Raw genomic sequence first — 26,118 nt, 5'->3', positions numbered from 1 at the left:
CTCGCGCATGCGCGCCAACGTCCGTCGTTTCCGCACATATTTCCGCAAGTGCAGCGCCTCGCTGTACTAATCACTCTTAGGCAAAGTTACACCCTTTGGCTTGCCCCTTCTGCCACACAACAATAATCGTTATCTGCCTTGATGCGTTTCCTTTCTTTAACGCTGCGAGCCCGGAACTTTCCAGTAACGAACGGCACGCGCGTTATCAGAAGGGGCACTCCAAAGGGTGTAAACTGCCCTATGCTGATAACGCGCCTGCCGCTCGTTACTGGAAAGTACCGGGCTCGCAGCGTTGAAGCACGGAAACGCATCAAGGCAGATAACGATTATTGTTGTGTGGCAGAAGGGGCAAGCCAAAGGGTGTAACTTTGCCTAAGAGTGTACTAGCAATGGGAAGAAGGCTTCCTCAAAGTGTAAAGTAACAAAAACAAATCTCGAAGGCCATGCTTTTGCGTACTGCCGGAAGTGCCAGTAGCATAAAATTAGTAAAATGACTAAAGGCGGTGTTGAACCGCCTTGTCCTTCTTATTGTCATACTTATATAACTGGAAGCAATGATGTCATCGGTCTTAACCAGTGCCGACTCTACGTAGAGAAGGCACTATCTTGACCATAGGGGATGTCCAAAGCGTCAAAAACCCAACGTCTGTGACGTCTATTCGACTCCTAAAGTTACTTCCGCCGCATTCAACTAGCCAATACATTGCCTTTAAGATTGCCATTTTAAATCTAGAGAGCGCCACCTTATGACGCGTGAATTTCGACATTACCTATTAGCAGTAGGATAAAACATTGCCTTTGTGATGTCCTTCGTTTATATTGATAAAGCCCATACATAAATGTGAATGCCTTCGTTGGTGGAGCCATAAAAACTCTATGAGTGGAGCGATGTTGACGCCATCTATATGTAAAGAGTCCTTGACGGCGCTGCTGTAGTCAATACCTCTTCCGTGACGTCAATCGAGTGGCCGAGACAGGCCGAGGCACACAAGCTGAGGTCTTTCATTCTTTGAAAAGATGTCTGACGGGAAGTTGTACGATGTATTAGGTGTTTCAAGAAACGCCACTGAATATGAGATCAAGAAGGTAGGTGTCTGTACTCTTGCTGCAGCGTTAAGCCGACTGGATGTTTGTGCTGCTGTGTTCATGATAGGGGAAGCGGCGTCCAGAAACTTAGCCCTACTCCTGAATAAGCCTATCTATTCCTTGGAATGATATATGTTGTCTGCGACGCTTTGTTAATGTTTGCATCGGCACTGATGTCCAGCGAAGCGTGATGTGCGCATTTCAATTGGTTGAATGCTTCGACCGACGTAGTACTTCTTTTTTCGAGGTTTTGCGCATTATCTTGCAATCCTAGTTAAGCTGTAGTGAACGGATAGCTTCGATTTAGTGATGCGGCATTGAAACATTCGCAGCGCTTTAGTCACTTCAGTAGATCGTCTTTTCGCCAGTCTGCTCTATTACTTAGCGTTGGTCGTCACACTTTGCAGGCATACAGAAGATTGGCGAAAGAGTACCATCCGGACAAGAATCCACAGGAAGGAGAAAAGGTATTGGAGACGATTTCTGTACGATGTCTTAGGGGAATGGGATTTCAAAAAGATTAAGTGGAGGTTCGGTTCGCATTGAACAATTAAGTTATAATTGGAAAAAAAATATCTGCTGTCTGTTTTACATGTTTTAAGAACCAATCTTGCATCGCGCGTCTGTGCCACGGCTGCCAACGGCGAGTGACTATCGCCATGAGGATATCTCCACTGAACTTGTTCTTTATATTTATAGTTCAAGGAGATCTCCTTCGCCTACGAAGTTCTGACGGACCCAAAGAAGCGAGAAATTTACAACACCTATGGTATCAATGGACTCAAGGAGGGCGTCCACGAAAGTAAGCATAAAAATATTGTTTTTCATAACAGGTATTGCTAACATAGTAAACTTTTCATGAATTGTAAAGCGATCGGCGAAAGCGCCTGCATGCAAGAAGCCACATGGTTGCTTACCTTTATTAATGTAGCCCTCACCCCTCTCTCCTTTTTTTTTTGTTCCTAAGCTTCTATAAGCACTAATTTGCATGCCTGAGGCTGTGAGAGCCGTTGAGATTAATACACCTACTTTGATTCATCTGTAGCCACGCTAGAAACTATAGCTGTTACAGTGGTCATTTTTATTTCATGTCTGAATTGTATGTTCCTGGTGTAGATGTTTGAAATTTGTTTGGTGTATGTGATGTGCATCCGATGGGTGTGCAACAGCAATTGTTTCACACTCATTTGTTGCTGCATGAGCTTGGGGAGACCACCTCCCTTTTACAGCATTCATCAATGCAAGTGACATAGTGCTACGCTTGACATGCATCAAGTGGCAATATGCATGCAGAGTGGCTAATATTGATTAAAGTTGTTTTTTCAAAAATATGCTATATTCTGTTTCACACATGGCAGGTAATGGTAGGAGTTCACGCGAGAAGATGCGTCATATGCGAAAGAAAGGCATAGGGGCGTGTCAGTAACGCCTGTAATTCAATGTGACGTTAAGTCATATACTTTTGTTGCAAAAATGATCGTGGAGATAGAAATACTTTAGTGCTGCGAACCCGTGATTTCAGAAGGCGAGTGTCACCACCAGCACAGGCGCTCACTGCACTTGCCCTTGTCTAGCCTCCCTCTGCAAGCAAGTTTCCTTCCCGGCATTCTCCCATACCAGAGCTGGAGGATCGCATGACACATATCTTATGGGCCCCGCCTCCTTTTTAAAAATCTCTCCTTGTTTTCTTGTTGCGCGGCGAACTTCTGCCAGCGGTCTCGTGCGTGAGCTGTTGGTGTTTCTCTCGTTTTGCAGAGCGCATGATTTTGCGCACTGTGTATGAGAACCCCTGACTAGCGGTGTAAGTCAGTGCTACATGAACACTGAGGCAGGCGCAAGGGGATCACAGCATGATCGTACACTGGAACACAGTATAAAATGACATAATAGTTTCGCTCTCTGCGCCTGTGACTGCACGACGTGGAAACAAGCAGATGAAATGGAAGTACATCTCTCTTGCTATGGTAGAGTAAAATAAAGACAGGCAGACATTTGGGTTGTACGTTTTATTATTTCTCTAAACCTTATTCATCTATTGAAGCAACAGATTAAACAAATAACTTGAAGTAATTCTTGAAGTAATGTATCACTGTGAGCGACGTCGCAGCACTGCCATGTACATAGGTGCACATGCGCTATTGATATGGACTCTCCATCTGGGAGCGTGGCGCCGATGAGGAGAAGGCTAAATTACATTTATCTTGAAATTGAAGCTCGTTCTGTGGCACATAGAGATGTAATACTTAGTTGACACGATCGTCAGCCCGCATTGTATGCACTGTGCTTGTCAGCTCAAAATTACAAGACCTCGTGAGGGGCGCTTTAAGTACTGTAATTCAAAATATTATAATAAACAGCAATGTCAGCAACAACTGGATATTATATAATGTTCTTGACAGAACAGTAACACAAGTGCCAATGGTTTGAAGCATAATTGCGTAGTATTTTATTGATGTGACTTTGTTATTCTTTCTGGTGCTGGTTTTTGAAAGCAGTGTCCTTCTGAGTACTCTGCATGTGAGCGGTTGGCAGAGCTCTCAATGACAGGTTTTATCATCCTGACCTGGCATATTGCCTTGAACATGCCACAACTCGAGCTACAGCTGCTTCTGTGGGCTTTGCTTTGGTCGCCTTTCCCCCTTTGTTGAAAATAGAATGCTTCCTAAACGTTCCAATAATACCAATACTCTGCACTGTGCTTTTCTGTCTATTGGAACCCCCCCCTTCCTAACGGCACGCTTTATGTTCTGATTAAAGTAACCCGATTCACCGCAAAGCATTGGTCATCGCATCCTTAATCAACAGGTGTGAGAGTTGACGAAATTGGCGGATGTTCCTCGGGAAACCAGAACCAGTGTTCACTTTGGAGAAATTTTGTCTCCAGCTCCTCGTGGATTCCATGGCCACTCCAGTGTGCGAGCTAAAAGCTTTAGGACATTAGCAGGAAACATTCATTGTTGCTGATTTCATGGGTATTTTTTTTGTGTGTGAAAGTGCAAGTGAAGCACATTAATGTTGTTTGCCTCTGGTGTAGGTCCTTTTGCATCAGAGGACATCTTCTCCCACATCTTTGGTGGGAGCCCTTTTGGAGGCATGTTTGGCATGGATGGGTCAGCTCGGAGGCGGCGCCAACGGGGTGAAGACACAATCCACCCTCTGAAGTAAGTCTCCCGACATGTTTAATGAAACCTGAATCTTTGTTGTTTAGCGGTCCAGCTGTTTAGCATAATTTCCTGATGAACAAGTCTGTGACTCGTGTTATAACCATTGATCTATGGTTCAGTATCCTTAATTCAACCAAGCGCAAAAAAAAAATGCGCAGTTTTTTTTCCTGAATTCTCTTTTAACCAAAAACAGCCAGTGAAAGCAAATTTATTAGAGAGCTACGACTGCGATGGGTGTGCACCGGTGAGCCTGCGTGCACTGTAATTCAAGAGCCTGTCTAGGTCAAAGTTGAGGGGCTGCCTGCTGACAAAAAAAAAAGGGCCTGCAAATAATCGAATATCCCCAAATCGAATCTAATAGTGAACGTTAAAATTATTCGATTCTCGAATGGAATATCTACTGTTCGATTTTTAAATATTCTGTGTAATTGGTGCGGGGAGACCCACGCAGCTGCCGCGTGCGCTGCAGAGCCCCTCGTGCCCGATGCTGCCCAAGCGGGCGTTTCACTTCGTTTGCGGCACAATAGCAGTGCCGAGCACGCCGCGGACGAGCCACCCCGGCTGACGCGGTAGCGGATTACGTCGGTGCGAGCGCTCCCCGACGTCGGCCACGTCTGCCTCTGTCGGTACAAGGTTGCGCCAGGTCGACGATAAGCACGCCGATTAGCCGCCGATAAGCACGCAGATCGTGTTGGATATGCGGCGACGAACTTACGTCGCTTTCCAGCCGCTTATCAAACCTCCGCACGCGTAATCTCGGGAACGATCACTGATGAGCCACTTGTACGAATACTATCGGCAAGCATTCCGCATTGGCTTGCGGCCCCTTACCACCAGCGGCAAGTTTTCGTCACGGCCGCAGTGCCCAGGTCATAGGCCTAATCGGCGCTGCTTCATCGGGCGTTGGCGACTAAAGTTGCGGTTCGGTGCTGAATCGACGCAGCTCTATTTGCAGCAGCTGCGCGACGCTAGGAAAGCCTACCAATTGCCTCGCAAACGAAAACGAGAGACGGCAGATGAACGGGGAGGGAGGGGGAGGAGTGGGGCGGGAACTTGCCGTGACTCTCCAGATTCTTTGGCAGGTTGCAAATCACGCCGAACCTCATAATGAAACAACGCGGAGGGTGCCTGCTCTTAACCGTCGGCACCGGCTACGCGCGAAGTGGTGATTGAGTCACGTGATGCGCGGTCCTTTCGTCTGTTGCGCAGATAGGCCTTACGATAACCCAACAGCTCTAAAGTTCGTTTAGCCCTTCTGTGTTTTCGGAGGAAAACTGTAAAGAAAAAGTTCGGAGGCATTAAACAAAAGATCGCTGCATCACACAGGACCATTGTTATACTGAGAATCTCAATGGTATTCAGTGCAGCAGAACGTCACTAATTCATTAATTTCAAAGAAACAATAAAGGCACTTGAACATACGCATGAACATTTATTTAAACAAATGGCAGGTCCATAAGGAGAAACCTTCTGCAAACTTGCACACCGGGAGGCTTCAGACTGCCTTCACAGTGGTTAGGATACATGCAGAACTGTGCATCATACCTTGCCGTCGTCACATATGCTATGTATAGTTCAGTACGCATTAGCAAGAATGTACATGCAATAGTCTGTGCTAGTTAGTCCCAGACCAGGACGAATTTTTCTTCAACTGGGAAGCTTTTCTTTCGAGGGACCCGTATGGGTTTCCTTTGCAGCACTTAGCTATGTTTGGGTGGATGTCTCATGTTCCCTTTATTAATTTTGTTATAATGTTGTCAAACTTCACTTTTGCAATCAACGGTTCAGATTTGTATTACAGTGGAACCCCGTTCATACTTTTTCACCGGACCGAGGAAAAAAAACGTAACAGCCGGGAAAACGCAACAGTGAGGAAAGCTCCAAAAATGAATGAAAAAAGTGCAGCTTCAACTATAGACAATTTATTTCCACAGAGTGCGCTTAGGACTTGAAAAAGTCTAGACTGGTGGCTTGCCGTTTCTTTCGCTCGCTAGAAATCACCACACGTTTCTCAATAGCCTGGAAGGCCACATTGCTGTCAGCGTCGCTGTGAGGTGCGATGTGCGTGCGGGGGAGGTCCAGAGCCGCGACGGCCTCTCCAAAGCTGGGATTTGGCAACTCCCCGGCATCATGCGGCTTGTGCTCCTCGTCGTCACCGCGCCACGGCAATGGCAGCGGACAAAGGAATATCCGCGGGAAATTTTGCCCTCTTTGGCGTAATCATGCTAACGTGCTAACGATTGTTTAGTGTTGCTGCAAAGCGCGCGTGCGTTTGAGCAGCCCGGTTGCGCGCAACGCGGCGTAGTTTCGCGAGAAATGTAAACAAGAGGAGAGCTGGCCCGATAGGCGGAGCAACGCCATGAGCAACGCCACCTTTCGGCTTCCCTTTAGCTATAGCTTCACAAAGAGTGACGTCAGGGCCTCTCCCGAGTTTCCTTCTTCCGTGAGTCGACCCGTCCAACAAACCATGCGGTGGCCGTAATCACAGTGATGATAGTGAGAGCATTTTTCACAAATGGCCACCTAGTGGCGGCCTCTCGAACTGGCGTGTGGCTTCTTGCAGCCAGTTCCATAGCCACGCCCGGTCAAAACTCGTCGAAAGCCAAAATGGCAGTTGGAGTGCGTTGCCTACTTTAGCCCAGGCGGGCTCGGGTTGCGACGCATCATGCGGGAACGTTTTCACAGCCACTATGTAACAGCAGGGTTCCTTATACTTTGGATCCTATGGAAGCTATGCCGGGACCGGATGAAAACGACGTAGCAGCCAGGAAAACGCAGCAGTGAGGAACAAAACAGCGGGGTTCTACTGTAATAAGCACTTAAATTATTCTCTGCATTGTTTTTCATAAAGGATTCGACAGTTTAAAAATGTGTCTAGTATGTTAGGATTTGATGTATTAGTGTGGCATGGCAGAGGTTAATATTCGCAGAAGTAGGTGGCGGTGCCACGGGGCTGTTTGAATCCGAAAAATTGAATGGCTGCTGTAAACTATGCTGTAAACAAATTCTTCATATTTAAATTGACCTGGCTATCAGTTGTCAATGGAAACATGACTTGCACATTCAAACTCAAGCTGTTGACTGTACATGTTCAAATTTATATTTGTTCATTCCGAATGCTAAAATTCAATTCGAAGCAAATGCCAAATAGCATAATATTTTATTGTATGTTCGTATGTATAAAATATTTGTCCAAGTTTAATAAGAATGCATTAAGCAGTTGTTTACCATGCAGTATTTCTTCTACTAAATCCTCGTGATAGGTTAGGGGAGATGCTGCTCAGACAAGTTTTTGATATATTCATCCTAGTGATATGAAACTTTGGCTGTTTATAAATAGTTTTTTATGCTGATTTGAAATATATAATTAGTCTTCTTGCAAGTTGCACGCTTTTTGTTTTGCACCATGACAAAGTGTGAAACGCAGGCCTCTTGCTCCCCCCCTTTTCCACCATTAAACTTCCACGGACCAATGATGGTTCATATTCCTCCAGTTGAACTGTAGAGTGCCAAAAAATAAATTGGAAGTGCCTATAAAATATTTAATACATGAAAAATTCGAACCTGGGAAGTCCACAATACCCAGACCCCAGTAAGTGTTTACTTGCAATTTTTTTAACACGTATAAATAATATTGAGTGTTAAATGACATAACGGCATTTCTCACACCTTAGAGGAAACATGGGCAAAACTTTTTGCAGGTCTGAGCACCAGGGCCATTACCTTGTATATACATGTTTGAAAAGCCGATGTTCGATTTCGCCTCACGCTATTGGACTAGATTGGCCTAGGCCGCGATATCGGCGCAGCCTAGACAATCGCATGAGGTGAAACCGAACATCAGCTTTTCGAACGTGTACAAGATAGCGGCCTAGAAGTACCAAAAACAAAATGGGGAAACTCAGAAAGTTGCCGAGAATTGTGTTTTGAGAAAAAAAATTTTTCAAGTTGAATATTGAAAGCCGCAGCACTTGAAAAATGTGGTAGACGCATGCTTCCTTTTATTTACAATAGCCGGTAACAGTAGTTGGAACTCGCACATCTCTCATCTCTGCGGCTCAGCTTTTAAAAAGCTTTGCTGCCTCAGGCATAAATTAAGACGCGCACCTTCTGAAACCCGTCTTATTGCCTACACCTCACTTGTCCGTCCTAAACTCGAGTATGCAGCCATTGTATGGGATCCCTATACTAAAGCTAACATCGATGCGCTAGAAATGATACAATGTAAAGCAGCAAGGTTCATCTTCTCTAAATATCGCTCAAGTGATTCCCCAAGTCAATTAATGGCTGAACACAATATTCAGTCTTTGCAACTAAGAAGAAAAATTCACAGGCTTAAATTTCTCTTCTTACCGAGTAACAATAAACTATCTCTTTCTCCCGAACCTTATATAACACCCCTTACTGCCCGCCGAACAAGACATCGCCATGCCTCATTAATGCCTTATAATGGTAGAACCAATGTCTATGTATTCCTTTCTTCCTCGCACAGTAATGGAATGGAACAGCCTACCTTATAGCAAACTCGTCAGCACTGACTAAATAGCGTCTATTACTATCTAAAATTAGTGCTTGCTGTTACGAAATATTGTTTCAATTTGTATTGTTGTGCAATATTGATTTACACGTTGTAATAATTTTGAATTGTACACTTCTCTTTTTCTCTATTACATTTCCAATGCTTCGAAATTGTGCTTATGAAACAGTGTTTCAAATTGTATTTGCCACTCTTTATGCATTATCTAGGTGCTTTACTCATCATGCATTCCTACTTTCTATTACATTTTTCCGGAGCTTTTTCTACTGCTTCGTCAATCTATTGCGTTTTCTTTTTTGTATGTACCTTTCCCCTCCTGCCTGGCCCTTCTAAGGCCTGCAGTATTCCTAAATATATATAAAATTTCTTGTGCCTCAGCAGCCTGGGCAACCATGGTTATTGGGAGAATGAGGATTGGCCAAGCTCCTCATGTGATCCGCAATGGCAAGCGGCTGCGCTATGGTGGCTAGAATAGCTGCTGCGCATTGTTGACTGCAACACGCTAGAAGATGGCACACTTTCGGGCCTTTAACAACCATCTTGTGCTTTTTCTCATTTCCAGATCTGTCTTGGCTTTAATTTTTATTTTCATAACTGTAGAGATACTAAACTTAACAGAACAAGTGGAAACGAAAAATCGATAATTTTTGAAAAAAAACTTCTGTTTTTCGAGTAGCATCTCCCTTTAAAGAAAATGTACTGATGTGAGAGAGTGCTTTACATGAGACCTGAAAATTTTTTACAGGGTGTCTCTAGAAGATTTTTACAATGGCAAAACGGTGAAACTGCAAATAGACCACACTGTTATTTGCAAGACCTGTGATGGGTACGTCACATTTATTTTTTACTGATCCATGGCATGCCTTGTCTACAGTATATGCAGTAGTGTTGGTTTTTGACACTTTGGGTGGTAGTATCAGTTCTCTGAGCAGGTTTTAGTAACTTAGTGATAAGTCCTTCACACTTCTTGAAACGTGCTTTGTTTTCTAGGCTTTAGTGTTATTTCTAAATATTTTTAAGGCGAAAGCCTTAACGGGAAGCATTTGCTTGGATGCTTCTATCTAAAATATATACACGGGAAAGAAATCGTTTTTCTCGGCAAACACTGCAGCAAATTTGATAAGGTTTGTTGCATTTTTAAATGAAAAACTAAATTCTAGTGACTATTGGTAGGTAATTTTTTATTTAGGTCGTCAATATAACTTTTAAAGTACGTTTTGGCACAATACTTTCACGCACATTTGCACAAGACAATGGCGTTCCACAAGGTTGCATTCTGAGCACGACACTCTTCGTAGTCAAAGTGAACTCTGTTAAGATCATCCCATCATCTCTTATGCACTCAATATATGTCGACGATTTGCAAGTAGCTTGCCGCGCCTCAAGCTTACCCACCTGTGAAAGACAACTACAAATAAAAAAAATTAGGCATGTGCGAATAGTGCTTTTTCACTTCGAAGCGAATACGAAGCGAATAGTCATCCAATTCGAATAATTTCGAAGCGAAGCGAATATTTTCGAATCGAAGCGAATATTTGGGACTCCTAGTACACAACAGAAAAATTGATGGAGTGACAGTGATCTCTGCTGGCTGTTTTATCAGTTATATTTTCTGAACCATTATAAATGTGAGGCAGTGAGAAACAGACATGAGGCATGAGACCTTTTCATTTTTCAATTTATTCAGACCACTGTGCACTGCTCGCCCAGCCTTTCATCCTAGTGCATGTTGCTATATATAAACACTAACTGCTCAACATGCTCGGGGAGAAGGTGTTCTCTTCTAGTGGTGACATTTCCTGTGGACGAGAACAACCTCTCACTTGACACTTGGGTTGTTGGCACCGACAGGTATAGCCGAGCTAGCTTGGACAGTGACGGGTACTTGTCTTCGCCGAAATTTTTCCACCACAGGAAAGGATTTTCCAAGCGGGGCCGAACAGGTGCATGGAGGTACTCCTCGACCTCTTCCATAAGTCGCTGGGAACCAGTGCTTGAAGTGGTGGTAGAGGCCAGAGCTCCAAAAACATCCCACACATCACTAGAGACAGCTTGCGCAGGTGCACTGGGCTCTTCACTGTCTCTCCCCTGAGGCAGGCTCTTCTCCACATCTGAGCAGAGTAGATTTTTCAGCCACCGTTTCTCACTTGTGGTGTCGTAACAAACGGCTTTAAATCGGGGGTCCAATGCAGTGCTCAAGGCATATGTCACCTGCAATTTTATATCAACAAACCTGGACTTCATGCTGTGAAGGAGGTTTCCTGCAAATGCAGACTCCTCCCCACAACGCTGTTGTTGCTGAGTGAGCAGAAGTTGCATGCAATGCACTAATGGCACCACTTGCGAGAGAGTTGGGTGCTTTTCGGAGCAAGACTCTCTTGTTGCATCATCAACACATTTTAGCACTGATGTGATGGACGCCATCAGATGCCATTCACTTGAAGTCAGGTTTTCTAATGTGTCCTGTTCCGACAGATTCAAGGAAATTGGTACACGGAGCTTTAAAAGGCGTGACATCATTTCATATTCACTGTTCCATCTCGTCGCAACATCTTGAATCACTTCAAGGGGCTCTAAGCCCATGCTAACCTGAACCTCTTTGAGGCGACTTCTGGCTTGGGAACTCCTCTTGTAGTGCCCTACAATTGCTCGGGCCTTGACACACAGCTGCTCAAAATTCTGAGTGTCCTTCTTTGCACACTGGATGCACAATTGTAACGTATGCGCGAAGCACTGTATGCTTGTCCATCCCATTCGCGATGCGGCGCCCAGGAAGTTTCTGGAATTGTCAGTGACAATGAAAACTGGAACATCTTGAGGCAGTCCCCACTCCTTTGCCAAGTCAAGGAGAATGCGCTTCAGGTTGTCAGATGTATGGCCTTCCGGCATGTGCCGGCATGCAAGGTGATAATTGTGAAGCCGGAACTCTTTATCAACGAGATGGCATGTAAATGAGATGTAGCTATCCCCGGGCCTAGACGTCCACCCGTCGGTCGTCACCGAGTAGCATGGCGTCCCGTCAGTGAAGTGATGGCGCAGCTCACTTTTGATCCTTTCTTTTTCTTTGGCGTAAAGTTCTGGCACGACACTCCGAGAAAACGTAGTCCTCGATGGGACCTTGTACTCGGGCACTGCTGTGTGCATCAAAGACAAAAAGCCTGGCTCCTCAACGATCGAATAAGAGTGCAAGCCAGTGGCCAGGAACTGTGCAACCTTCGTTGCCAACGTTTTTGCGTGCTGACTGTCGCCTTTCAACGTCGGCTTGAAATAGCTACAGCTAGCAGCACTTGCGTCTGCCTTGTTGGTGCCCGTCGTCTTTTTCGGGCCTGCAGGCTTTTTTGAACTTTCGGCAGCACGGAGCTTCTCGAACTGCTTGAATGGATCAGGGTGACGCTTTAGGTGATTGACGATGGTGGTTGTAGTGCCCGTGGGCGTCTTAAGGCGCATCTTGCACGTGCGGCACGTCGCGTCACTGGCTCCGCGATCGAAGAACTCCCAGATGGCACTCCGGAACACCCACTGCGCCGATTCGTTCATGGTTTGGCTACTTCGGCTGCGCGCGCAATCGAGCAAAATGAACAACTAACGCGTGACTGAACTTGATAACTCGAAGCGACGTACACATCCGGCGACCACGTTGGCACGCGCAAGCATAGAATAAAGAACGCAAGCCTAAAAAAAGAAGCTATAGAAAGCACATGGTTGCTTCACCAAATACCTGCTACCGCTAAGACTAACTTTTTTTTTATTTGTCGGTGTTAAGGCGATTTATATTATATCTTACAATCACAAGGTATAATATGTACTTTTAGGTAGATAAGTACCTACGGATATTATGACGACGTTACAGTTACGTTACATTTAGTTCCAAAAAATGCAATAGCAAACGCTTTTTTTAAAACTTCCGAAGAGCCATCGCTATCGTTATCAATATTGTTTACGTTCGTGAATTCGTATGCTAGGTTCAAAGCTCGGTCACGCTTGTTTCTTTCAAGCGGTCGTGGCTCTGTCAGCAAAGTGGCATGAAAATGCCCTACCCAGGGTAGATATAGAAAGACAAACTTGCAAAAAATGTACGCGTACCGGTATTATTAAACTTCGAAAGACTTCGAAGATATTCGAAGTTTTCGAATAGCCCTATTCAAATCGAAGGTCGAATCGAATATGACATTATTCGCTGCGGTATTCGAATGTTTCGAATATTCGCCCAGCCCTACAAATAATGATAAATAAGCTTATACAATGGGCTGACAAAAATCGTTCCCGATTTTCAACACACAAAACTGTTACAGTTCTCTTTTCCCAGAAGCGAGAGTTACACTGCAGTCCAGTTCTCACATTGGATGGTACAACGCTGCCGGTAAAAAGACTACAAATTTTGAACGTAACTTTTTACACAAAACTGAACTTCCTGGCCCACATTAACACAACTAAAATTAAAGCAAATAAAGCACTAAATACCATCTAGGTTTTATCGCACCAGCACTTGGGATCTGACTGAACATGTCTACTACGTATATACCGGTCCCTTGTACGTAGCATCCTTGACTACGGTAGTGTAGTTTGTGGTGCAGCTAGGCAGTCCTACATTAAGGGGGTAGGCTACCCTGGAGACCAAACTTTTTTATTTTTTAAGATATCCGGATGAAACTTTGAGGGTACATTCACACCACAAACTATGAGGAACTGCAAAGTTTCGTGAAGATGTGTTTATTTGTCCCAGAGTTATTGAGGTCTAACTAGGTGGTTCATGTTCATGAGGAAGAACCTGGAGAAATGCGAGGACATCGCAGGAAGCTGAAATTCACTGTGATGATCCCTTGATAGATATCCCAGGAGGCTACAAGGCCCTTTTCTTTAATTTCCCCTCCAAAAAATGTTGACACACCTTAGAATTTGATGTAGCCAGTAATGACCACATTCATCAAAAATAATTGCTTATTATAAATTAACTGCACCAGCTCGCAAAAAAAAAAAGAAGCTTGTTACACCCTGGCAAAGTCATTCAAAAACAGAATAAAAAAAAAGGCACACAAATCTGAAGAGCGGTTCTTGAGATATCGCCTTCCCCAGCACCACTACTAGCCAAAAAATCAATTCTTAGAAAACAGGCCTTAAAGGGCCCCTGAGACGGTTCGGACAAATTTTGTATATGTTTGGGGTACAGCTAAAGTTCGCACCACAATTTGTGTGAAACGTTACATTAAGAGAGCTACGGACGATTACAAGTTACCCTCCTCCATAGGCATGCATTTTCTCCTCAAATTGTTTGGCGAGTGATCGGTGCTAAGCTCTGCCTTCACTGGCTCTGCGTCATGATGGCGTGTCGTGTCGACTTCCGGTTCTTTAGGAGCGCGCGCGCGAAGGAAGCCTCTCCAAACTCTCCACCAGCTGCTTGGCAGTTGACCCCAAGCGAGAGCTATTGAAGTAGCATGCGTTGCGACCATTCTGTCGCGCCGCCGAACGTGTCTGGTATTCTGGTAACCACAGGCTAGCTGGTCGTTTCGACGGAACGGTGGAGGCATAAACTCAAGCTGATAAAGAAATCTTAGCGTAGACGTACGTGAGCTGCCTGATCAGTCTCCACGGTCCAGCCACCCGTTGGCACAGAGCTTAACCAGCCAAACAAAAAGCTAATGTTGCTCTAACCAAGTGTAAAACATTTTAAACATTAAAAAAAAAAGACATGCTAACGATTACACTCCTGCGAAAAATTTACACCAGCAGCAAAGAAGAATACATTTTGTTATTGCTACTGTGTGTGGTTGAGGTCTGTGCCACCAGGTGGCTGCACCGTGCAGACCATTCACATTTGCGCTTCTGCTCATCCTGTGAAATGGCATGCAAGGGGACACGGCCAGGCCCTGTCCTCTTGCGCTTGCATTTACCCTAATACCGGACTGGCGAGACGCTATTGCGTTAGTAATCTTTCGGTGTAAAGTGATGGCCGCAAACGCACAAATCCTTGCGCCGATTGGATAGTGGCAGTCCGATGCGCTGCAGCCACCCTAATACCGGACTCGCAAAACGCTATTGTGTTAGTAATCCTTCGGTGTAAAGTGATGGCTGCAAACGCACAAATCCTGGCGCCGATCGGATAGTGGCAGTCCGATGCGCTGCAGCCAGTCCGCTCGTATGCTGCCTTACGGAGAACTATGTTGCCACAGCTTGACATATTGCCAGTCGCTATGTTTGCAGTCCCCAACGCAGCAAAGTCGAATCATAGTGCTCACGAAAAGACTGAGACCGACTCTGACTGCGGAGCTCTTGTCAAAATGGAGCATGTCGTAACACAAGCAGACGATGCTTGCTGTGTGCCGGAAGTGCTTAATTGTAGTGAAAAATTGTTCTTGTGCATTCCCTTTCTGTTACTTTCTTTTTATAGAAACAAATTAACTAACATTCCAACTATTACGAACATCATTTGTTCACCATAAAGCTGGAAAAATTGTTGATGACGCGCCTTGGGCAGCCAATCGGATAGCTCGCCCTACTGATGTCAATTGGGTGATTTATGTCATATGGGTAAGGGCGGCTGAAAATTCCACCAAGCAGTGCTTTGATCGGCAGCGATGTACATTTTCAAAACCTTACAATAATTTACACGCTTTACGCGGAGTGCTTAGATGCGTTAATTAATCGGAAGGACCTACTCTAATGACTCGGTACGTTTGTAGAAAATCGTCAAAATCATTTCAGGGTCCCTTTAAGAGGAAGCTTTAACTCATGTACTCCTATCTAAATACATGCAAAAGGAGAATTCGGTTTTCTCGGCAACCACCGCACCAAATTTGGCGAGGTTGTTGCATTTAAAAGAAAAACTTGAAATCTACTGACTGTTGGTTTCGAATTCTTGATTTATTTCATCAATTTTTTATTAAAAAATGGCAAAAATCGCAAATTTTCAGTAAACAAAACTATGAAGTTTAGAACTCTGTAACTCAACATGGAAAAATAATACCACAATTCTGTGTATTGCATCTAATAGTGTACATCTAAAGCAGACAAAGCGGACACGTGAATCTGAAAAATTTAGTGATATGAAAATACAACTTTTGGAGAACCCTTGTACACAACGTAACGAATTCATGTAAGATATAAATTGACATATTGAATTTGTCCACTTTGAATGATCTAATGGATGCTGTTTACAGAACCGCGATATCTGTTTTTGATGCGGAGCTATTAATTTGTAAACTTCATGCTTCTATTGTTTTTTTTCAAACTTTAGAATTTTTGAAAACTCTTGTAACAGTATTTAGGCCATTAATCGGAATTCCGCTCCCAGCAGTCATAAGCATTTAGGTTTCTCTCTCAAAAACAGCAAATTTAATTAAAGTCGATCCAGATGTTATGTCAGGAAGACGTTTTTGCGTTTTACATGTATTTGAATTGAATAGCCCGCGTCGGAGTTCGGCCCGAGCCAAAGCTTCCTCTTAAAGTTGGAACACCTGTGTTTTTATTAGAAAGCTCCTGCGGAGCTTCTTGCGGCTTCAGGCACACTCAATGTGTCGAATTCTCGACTGGCGACAGCCAACAGCACAGTTCCGCCACTGCAAGCGTCTACGCAGTCGGCACTCGCTGCGGAAGATCGGAAGTTCGATGCTCGTACAAGTCGCATATTGCGCTTCCGCTTACCGAACATCTGCACTGTCTTGGGCTTCGTTGCCAGCATCGCGTGCTACAGAGAACTAACGGAAAAAAAATGAAAAGCTAAGAAAATAATCTAAGAGATAGCGCAGCTCACAAGCAGACGTCTGTTGAGGCGGACGTTGCAAAGGGGCAACGACGACACGAGCGCGACAGGCGCGGCATCGAAGGGAAGAGCAGTCGCCGCCGCACGCGCAGCAGCCAATGGCAGGCGCGCTTTAGCCCGCGGGATTCGAATGCGCTGTTCTGGCCAATCAGCGCTCCGCATCGCATTGCGGGAAAACGCCAATAGTGCCTCAAACGCGCTGACGATGCCATTTTGCAAAGCGGCAAAACAGAGACAAAGAATTCACGGTCAAAACGACACCAAGATGGCGCGGGCAGGCCGCATGGGCCAGGAAGCGGGGAATGGCGTGCGCGCGCGATCATTGACTTCATTTAGGCATTTGCGCGTGTTTTGTGGGCCGTTGTGGCCTCGAAAGTAGCGTTTTTTTTTTTTGCACTTTGCGGTTGAATTAAGTGCTGATAATTACAGAACAAATCGTTTGAGACATACAACCCAAAAATATTGTTTTTCAAAAGTTGACTTTTTCGCGGTTTTCGAGGCCCCCCCCTTTAAGCGACTTAATGCAGTCCATAATCTCGGCCTTTGACTGCCGAGCGGTGTCTACAGAACATCGCCTGAGGAAAGTTTATACGTTGACTGCAATGAGCCCTCCCTACAGCACCGCAGAGCACTACTTACACTTTGTTATGTACTGAGAATTCGGTCGTCACCACAACATATACGCCTCATGCATCACCTATAGAGGTGCCACCCTGGCAGGCGCTTCCAACAGTATGCGCGGGAGCAGTCTCAGACGACAACCCTTTGCAGCAAGGGTGGCTGAAGTTCGCGGCTGCTATTTTTCCTTTGTTCGGGTGCCAGGCTGCTTCTGCAGTGATAGCTGTAAGGAAGATATTGACCTCTGTGGGAGCGTTTATGAACACTGTTACTGGTGTTTGGGACAACTTGGTCCACATACGTGCCAGGTGTGTCCCACAGACAAACGCCATGAACCCCATTTACATGAAGTGGAGCTCATGTTAACTACCCAATAAATTTTGTTAAGTGATGCAATCTCTCGATAGTTTCTTTTTTAAAATTCTACCCTTGCCGTAATGCTGCTTCTGTACCTGAATATTAAGCACCCATCGTTAGTGCAGACTTATATCAAACAAATCCGCACGGTGTGATGTCTGCATATGCTGTTGTGATTCTTCTGCTGATGAATACATGTCACATCGCCAAATAAGTGCAGTCGAAGTCGCCTCAAGAAAGAGTAATTGCGAATTTATTGATGGAAACGCGTACCCTAGCCAACTAAGTAACCAAACCCACGGATTAATAAAAGTGCGTGTTAGTGCTGTACCACCGATGCAATTCTGGTGTATACGCTGATGAACTGCCGTTCCCGCTGCAGTTTTTGCAATCTTAAATTCCCCAAGGGAGCTGCTTGGAAACGTACAAAGCTAAAGACTGACTAACTTTTCAGTACTTTTTTATATTACTAGAGAGAGGTGTCACATGATATATTTAAAGGCAGAGCAACACCAGTCAAAGTAGATGAGCGCTGGCGGCAAGGCCCGGTTTAGTCGTCTGCAGCGTAAGTATAAGTAAGAATTCAGTTGAGTACAAAACTCACATGCAAGAAGGAACTACGTTGTGAAACAAACAAATCACTCGGTGTGTTAAGTCTGCTGAGGCAGCATCGAGGTGTGATGACTTCCCAAATGTGACATGAACTTTTCAGCGAGACCAGGGGCCCGATAACGTAAAACTATTCCAATATGTTTCTATTACAATCTCCTGACGTCAAATTTGTGTAACCACCAACGCAAGCACCGGGCGGTCACCCGCAGGGTTGTCTGAACAGACCAATCAAACGCTCTCCTCGTTCATAGGAGGTCACTTTTGTTTGCTTGAAAAACGAATAACATTGCCTACACTGAGCAGCTTGTCGTATCTAATTGGCTGACAAGAGGCTAGGAGAACGCTCAAGTGGAGAGGGATTCCAATATGTTTCTATTCCAATCTCCTGACGTCAAATTTGCGTAACTACCAACGCAAGCACCGGGCAGTCACCCGCAGGGTTGTCTGAACAGACCAATCAAATGCTCTCCTCGTTCATAGGAGGTCACTTTTGTTTGCTTGAAAAACGAATAACATTGCCTACACTGAGCGGCTTGTCGTATCTAATTGGCTGACAAGAGGCTAGGAGAACGCTCAAGTGGAGAGGGATTCCAATATGTTTCTATTCCAATCTCCTGACGTCAAATTTGCGTAACCACCAACGCAAGCACCAGGCAGTCACCCGCAGGGTTGTCTGAACAGACCAATCAAATGCTCTCCTCGTTCATAGGAGGTCACTTTTGTTTGCTTGAAAAACGAATAACATTGCCTACACTGAGCGGCTTGTCGTATCTAATTGGCTGACAAGAGGCTAGGAGAACGCTCAAGTGGAGAGGGATTCGATGGGGCCGAGCCACTGCACTGAAAGTCGATAACCGTATGAAGAGGGTGGTGCCGGCGTCTACGATTGGTTGGCTTTCCCTTACTTAGCTTGCAGTGGCTGGTCGAAAATCGCGGCGACATGCAACGGAAGCTCAAGAATGACGCTAAAACGGACCCTTAGCAATGAAGAGTTGGCAGAATGAGGGGGTAAACGTGCCGAAAGTGCTCGAAAACGTTACACGGCCACGCAAGAAGTTTTATAATACGCAAATACACCCATGCTCTCCGGCAGGTGCAAGTAGCCAGCGTCTGAGCGATCGGCGGCAGCCATCTTTTATTCCTTTCGGAACGGGGCAGCCTGCGGCTATTCCGAAGAAAATTCAGTTTTGTTTGGCATATCAATGCATCTTTATCGCGTACACGTCACTTTGACGCGGTGAGTTCTTGCAGTTTTGTGACGTCGCGTGACAGGCAGGTGAAGTGGGTGCTGCCCGAAAACCTTTTACCAATAGCCGAAGGCTAACGACGAAAAGGGGTCAAATCAGAAATAACTGTTTTTCTTTTTTTCTGTCAAATCATGCATAATCAGTCTGTACACATCATATTAGATGGGGAGGTATCGTGGTTTTTGTGACGTCGCGTGACACAGGTGAAGTGGGGGTAGTCGAAAAAAGTTTTTGACCAATCGTGGGGGGCTGATAGCAGAATTGGAATAGAGAAGTTTAGAATAGTTTTACGTTATAGCGCCCATGGAACAAAAATACCATATGCAGCAACTATTAGCGATTCTCGCTCTGAACTACCTATTTTCTAAAAACATTTCCCCCCCAAAACAATATCTAGGATGCCCTCGGGCAAAAAGAATAAAGGTGTTAAAAAAGAAACAGGGTGAAAACCTCGCAGCTTAAAAGAATCAAGAGTTATGCATGGAGCAGCTAGCAACAGTTCAACATGTGCGAAGCCACGCATAAAATAGATGTAAAAACATGAATTGCGCGACAGCTGGTGTGAGGACTTACCGGGCCACATAAAACCAACAATTTCAGTTCTTGCAAACTTCATTAGCTTTAACGTACAACACAGTGCGCTCGTGCAGTCGTGCTGCCTAGCTAGCGCAATGCGGTAAAGAAGCGGAAAACAATATAAGCAGCAAATGGCATTCCGAACTTTAGCGAAGTGCCTTTAAAGTGAATGCTGCACTGCAGACGAACTTCGTCGCTTACGCCTCTAACTATGATAGAGTGGAAAAAAACACCGACAAAATAAAGGAAAAGATGAGAACAAGAAATTTCCCGCCGAAGCGACGATCCATTTTTGCTACCGTTGCTCCTACTGATAAGGCTTTGCAGGGAATGATTAGAACCGTAGTGCCGGTATTTGAGTCCTCCACCCTACAACAATTCTTCGACATTCCTTGAAGCTTTGGCCACCTCACACATGCGAATGGTGTTGCCTATTTTGCTCTGAAAATGTGAACAAGACAGAGAAGTACTATCGACACAACAAACTACGGTGCGTGCCTGGCTCATCGCCTGTGTATTCTGCGCAAGGCCGCCACCAGTGGCATGTCCATTGGCGCGCACTACGCATATATGCTACGTGTTGACACAGTGCAAATCATGGGTTCACTACACAAATAAACCGAACATGATTCAACCACTTATCTTATGACATGAAGAATACTGTCAGACTTATGATGTTCCTCATGAAGTCCTGCAGGTTGCTGAAAGGCCCCCGAGATTGCCCCCTGTGGTGCAATTTGACACAGGTACGTGACTGGACACTAACACATCTAAAGAAAAAAAGACATTCCACAAGAACACATATGAGTTCCGAGCTGTTCAAGAAAAATACAAAAACTACACAATTTTACACTGACGGCTCTAAAACACAAGAATACCTAGGTGCGGGATCGTAAGGATGAATTGGCAAATTAGCATTCAGATAAATAATTTTTCTTCAGTCTTTACCGCTGAAGTTTATGCAATATTAATGGCAGTTAAGAATATTACTACCGACAAGCAGAAGAATGCTATCATTTATACCGATTCATTAAGTGCCCTGAGAGCCCTAAACTTAAACTCCGCATCTGAGCCCCTGCTTGGCGATATCTTAAACATGCTCTTTAATAAGAAATATGGAGGAGCCATACGATTCTGCTGGGTCCCAAGCCATGTTGGGATACGAGGGAATGAAGCAGCAGATAGAAGCGCATCCATGGCAGTGCACAGAAGCATAACTCGCATAACACTTCCATACAAAGACAGTATCCGAGTGATTCATAAGGCCCTAGCATCAAAATGGCTACAAGAATAGAACTCGTGCATAAATAACAAGTTACATATGACTAAACCATTGCTTGGCGAGTGGAAATCATGCAGTCGCCAAGAGTGGTTCTATGAGGTGATGTTGTGTCGACTTCGAATTGGACACGCGCATCTAACACACAATTTTCTATTTGGATAAGAAAACCCACCAACTTGCGAGAAATGCCATGAATCGCCTACAGTAAACCACATCATTCTGTCATGTCCACTCACTGAAGCACACAGGCGGAAACATTTCAACAATTTGTATCACTTGCACATACCTTTACACTCTGCCTTAATATTGGGCGATGAGCCGCTAGCGGCATTCACTAACTTGTTCAAGTTTTTAGATGAAACTGGGTATTTACATCGACTTTAAGGTAACCCAGCTATTGCTGCCTTAACGTCGGATCTTGATTTGTGACTGGCGCAGCATGGCCTTAGTCACTTTTGCGCCATTGAACTCGAATTAACTAACTTAATTGTTGAAATTAATTGTTAGCTAACTTAATTGTTAAAAATTGTTGAAATTGCTAATTTTCAGAAAACGAAACTATGAATAACTTGTAACTTGGCAATGAGAAGCATCACAATTCTGTAAACTGTATCTATTCGTACTTCTGAAGCGGAGAAAATTTGTGCATTATATATGGCTGTGAAATAGACCACTTCAGTGAAACCTCGTTAAACTGTAGTCAGCCGGAGCTCCAAAGAAAGTATGTTCTAAATGGTAGTACTGCTTAACCAAAATAGTGAGATTATCCACTTGGGTGTGAAAAACAGAACTACGAGAGAGTGCGATGAAAGGGTAGAAAACATGCAGTATTTATTCCCTTCACACGGTAAAAGTATTATTTTCATTTGATGCTGTGGCGGGCTAGCAGCGGTGGCGGCGGCCTCAAATTTGCTCAAGCTACGAGCCAGCTTTTCCGCAAGCTCCCTATTCTCTGCAAACACCCACAGGAGGCTAACGTAACGTGCAGCATCTGCCACTGTCGGGCCTGAACTGCCTGTGCTGTCGCTTTCCGTGTCGTCCTCATCACTTGTTTGTTAGGCAACACTTCGGCAATAACAGAGGTAGCGATAGCGAAAAGTCGAACCTCGTAGCCGATGTATTTTCACGGTCACAGCAGTAACTTCTCCTTTGTATTCCAAATGCTACACACCGTAGTCGAAAGTAGATCCCTCTCGCGTGCCAGCACTGACTTCTTCGTGTCACGTTCGATAGCACAAACGATGTCCAATTTTTCTTCTATGCTGAGCACTCGGTTTTTGTCCTAGCCTGCATGACACCACAACATGGGCCACAGCGCTCCTACTCTTGCATGGGGCCTAAATGATGTTGGTGTGGCTTCACCCAAGCGCCCTCTGCGTTTGCGCTTGGAGGCCGTTCCAATCTCTGAGGCTTGTTTTGCGACGAAAAGGGGAAACACTACGTGTTAACCGATACGTACGCAATAAGCGGGTACGGTTTACGCGGATGCAAAACGCATGATGTTCAATGGCCGCTGAGTCGAGTATCTGACTTTACTATTTTTGAAACGGAACTACTGTTTAAGCGGGTACAGTTTAATGAGTTTTTACCATAATATGCGAGTAGGACTTTTGCAAAACCCTTGCAAACAATGTAACAGATTCACGTAAAATGTAAATCTATAATTCAAATCTGTCCGCTTTGGATGTTCTAATGGATTCAGTTTACAGAACTCCGATATCAGTTCTTAGTGCAGAGCTACAAATTTGTAAGCTTTGTGCTTCCATTTTATTTTTTTCAAACTTACCAATTTTTAAAAGCTCATTCTTAAAGATATGTGCTCGAAATGAAAATTTCACTTGCAACAGTTACTAGAATTTAACATTATCTCTCAAATGCAATAAATTTCATTAAAGTTTGTTAAAAACAAATTTTATAAAAATAAACCAGGGGTTATGTCAGAAGTGTTTCTGCATTTTACATGTATTTGAATAGGCAGCATCAGAGTTGGGCCTGAGCTAAAGCTTCTTTTAAGTGGTTCGTTGCAATGGCTCATACCTAAAAAATGCGTCATCTAGCCTAGTGGTACAAAAAATATAATCAGCAATGACTACCGTAAGAACCTGCTTATAATACAAACCTGCATATAGTACGAGGTGGAATTTGTGGGACGCGAAATGGGAAAAAAAATTTTATCTGCGTATAATACGAGTTGGGAAAACTCGAGGAAAACATTTATTTAAATTGCACTCCGTACTCCAATCACTGTCTTCCTCGGCTGCGCTCTCTTCGGATAGTTGTTCGTCGGACATATCTTCCCAGAGGTACTCATCCTTTGTGCCATCAAGCGTTTTTGAGATGCCGCACTTCTTGAATGCGCGATGCACAAGGTCCTCTGGTATGCTGGCCCATGCGTCCACAATCCACTTGCATAGCGCGGCTGGCGAAGCCCGCGTCAGCCGCTCGCTCGGTGTCACTGCAGGCTCACCTTACCGCATCCAATCTGTGTAAAACTGCTTGACTGCATCCTTGAACGGCGTGTTCACGAAAACATCTAAAGGCTGCAGCTGAGACGTCATCCCACCCGGGATAATGATGAGTTCAGTGTCGGATTCATGCAACAGCCTCTTCAATGAGTTGGCCAAATGGCGACGAAATGCGTCCAGCAACAAGGATGGACAGGAACGACAACAGTGCGCCGGGCCGCCTACACCAGACGGACTTTATCCAGTCGAGCACGAGATTCTCGTTCATCCAGCCTTTCTCATGGCATCTCACGACCACATTTTTTGGCAGCTCCTTACCTTTAGGCACTATCTTACCCTTGAAGACGACATAGGGCGGAAGCTTGCATCCGTCTGCCATGCACAACAACATGACGGTAACTCGCATTTCTCATTGCCAGTGGACCGAACATGAACTCGTTTAGAGCCCTTTTCGTGCACGGTGAGGGGCGATGGCATGTCCAGATAAACTGGCGTTTGGTCAGCATTGCCGATTTGCCCTAGCTGGAAGTTCTTGGATTTGCGCAGCGAAATAATATGGCGCTGGAAAGCCACAAGCAGCTCTTCGAACGATTTGGGCAGCTTTTGCAAAATCGAAATTCGGCGGTGTGAGGAAAAACCAGCACGGCACATGTAGTGATAAATACAGTGCTTGCTCGCTTTGAAGGCAGAGCTCGGTAACCATTTTTTTCTTGCAAGCCCCTTAGCTTTTGCCTGCAGAAGCTCCACGCTCACAGCTAGATGCGTGGCTCGCTGTTGCCGTACGAACTCCATCAGGGCGAGTTTAATTTCCGGGAATGTCCCACTCTTTGAGCCGCGAGAGCTTCTTCGCGTTCCGCTGCACACGAAAAGGGCTTCCTTCTGTCGACGCCATCTGCGAATGCTTCCCTCGTTGGTGCAAAACTGCCTCCCGGCCGCACTGTTGCCGATGTCCTGTGCGGCTAAAATAACCTTTCTCTTAAAAGCAGCCGAGTACTGTTCTTGTGGTCCAGACATTTTGGTCCTTCAATGCGGAATAAAAAAAGATGCACTTTGCGAAACGTGGTTTGCACGTGTGTTGCCAAGGTGCGCATCCAACAATAAACGATGCTGTAGTCGCACAGCAATAACGAAACCAAGCTGGAGCCTTGCAGCAATAAGGAAGCCAAGCCGTAGCCACGCAGCAATAATGAAGTCAAGCCATAGCCACACTGCAGTAACGAAACCAAAGCTTCTAGCCCACATTTTTGATGAATTTTCCTTCGGATCCGCATATAGTATGAGGCGAAAATTTGGAACGCTAATAGGAAAAAAACCTCGTATTATACGCGGGTTTCTACGGTAATACCGTTCAAGCAAGCAAAGATGCAATGGTTCATTTCACCACAGGCTACGAGTGCTCGGCAAAGGGAAGCAAACAGTGCATACATTCATTGAAGTCATCCATACAACACGCAGAACAGCATACATTTCAATAAAGAATAAGCTCAAAACAAGCATCTGAACCATCAATAAAACATAGCATTCCCCCCTCGGAAGTACGCTACAGCAGAGGATGCTTGCCAAGCAAGATACGAGGTGCGACAGGCGAAGCGGCGGGAGCAAGGCAATCGACTGTGAGTGCTGCTTTCCCCTGCTGAGAGGATGCAATGTAGAGTTGGAAATGTCATTGCCGCGTCTGGACCGGTGGCTATACGAGTACGCGGAGCTGCAGCTAAGCATAGAAAATGAGCTGAAGAAGCCGAACTGCAAAAGCAGTAACTCGACAATGTGAGACATGAACATAGAGAGTAGGCCAAAGCTTGCAGACGACGACTTTACTTCACACTGCGTCTCGTTATGTCTTGCAAAAAGTCTGACCCTCCGATCGTATAACATGCTGCAGAACTTTTTTTTTTCTTTCCCAGAAAGTGAACTTTTCAAAAAAGGAGAAGTCTATTACACAATATCTTTGCATGCTTTTTACCTTGTCTGTGTTTTCCCTTCATTTCAAAATCGCTTTGTTAGAGAACTTTCATGGTGGTACCATTACTAGTATTTACTATATTAAAAACTGATTTTTGTTTTCGCTCTAGCTTCAATATTTTTTTCTTTATTATATCACTTGCAACAAAATAATCCATTGTGCAGTTTTGGGAAGTTATTCCACAATTAATTTTAGAAAACATATCTTTTGTTCATACTTGTGCTAATATTTTGTAGCTATTATGTAGTATCTCTCTCTCTCTCTCAACTGTTTTCTCCTTAAGAAACTAGATAGTGGCAACAGGTGGTTTTCAGAGTTGGTAAATTGAATGGTTGTATTCAAGAGACTCGTGTGCTATCTCTCTTGATACATAAATATGTATCGAGACACAATTCAAGCACACATGGATGTGCATTGTGTGCTGAGTATTATTAGAATGCATGCAAAATTTCATT

The 26,118-nt window shown here is 44.7% G+C and overlaps 1 protein-coding gene across 1 annotated transcript in view; it reads left to right on the top strand.

The window, feature by feature from the left end:
- The first annotated feature begins 929 nt into the window (after positions 1-929).
- LOC135906637 (dnaJ homolog subfamily A member 2-like) overlaps positions 930-26,118 on the top strand; it is a 39,166-nt gene continuing 13,977 nt past the window's right edge. The window contains exons 1-5 of the mRNA XM_065438128.1: positions 930-1,086; positions 1,494-1,553; positions 1,786-1,888; positions 4,121-4,247; positions 9,533-9,613. Of these exons, the coding sequence (XP_065294200.1) occupies positions 1,018-1,086; positions 1,494-1,553; positions 1,786-1,888; positions 4,121-4,247; positions 9,533-9,613 (440 nt within the window). The 5' untranslated portion in view covers positions 930-1,017. The remainder of the gene's footprint in view (positions 1,087-1,493; positions 1,554-1,785; positions 1,889-4,120; positions 4,248-9,532; positions 9,614-26,118) is intronic.

The sequence above is a fragment of the Dermacentor albipictus genome, chromosome 1, assembly GCF_038994185.2.
Source record: "Dermacentor albipictus isolate Rhodes 1998 colony chromosome 1, USDA_Dalb.pri_finalv2, whole genome shotgun sequence".
Classification (NCBI taxonomy): domain Eukaryota; kingdom Metazoa; phylum Arthropoda; class Arachnida; order Ixodida; family Ixodidae; genus Dermacentor; species Dermacentor albipictus.
Note: the sequence above shows the minus strand (reverse complement) of the source record. Positions and strands in the feature narration are given on the sequence as shown.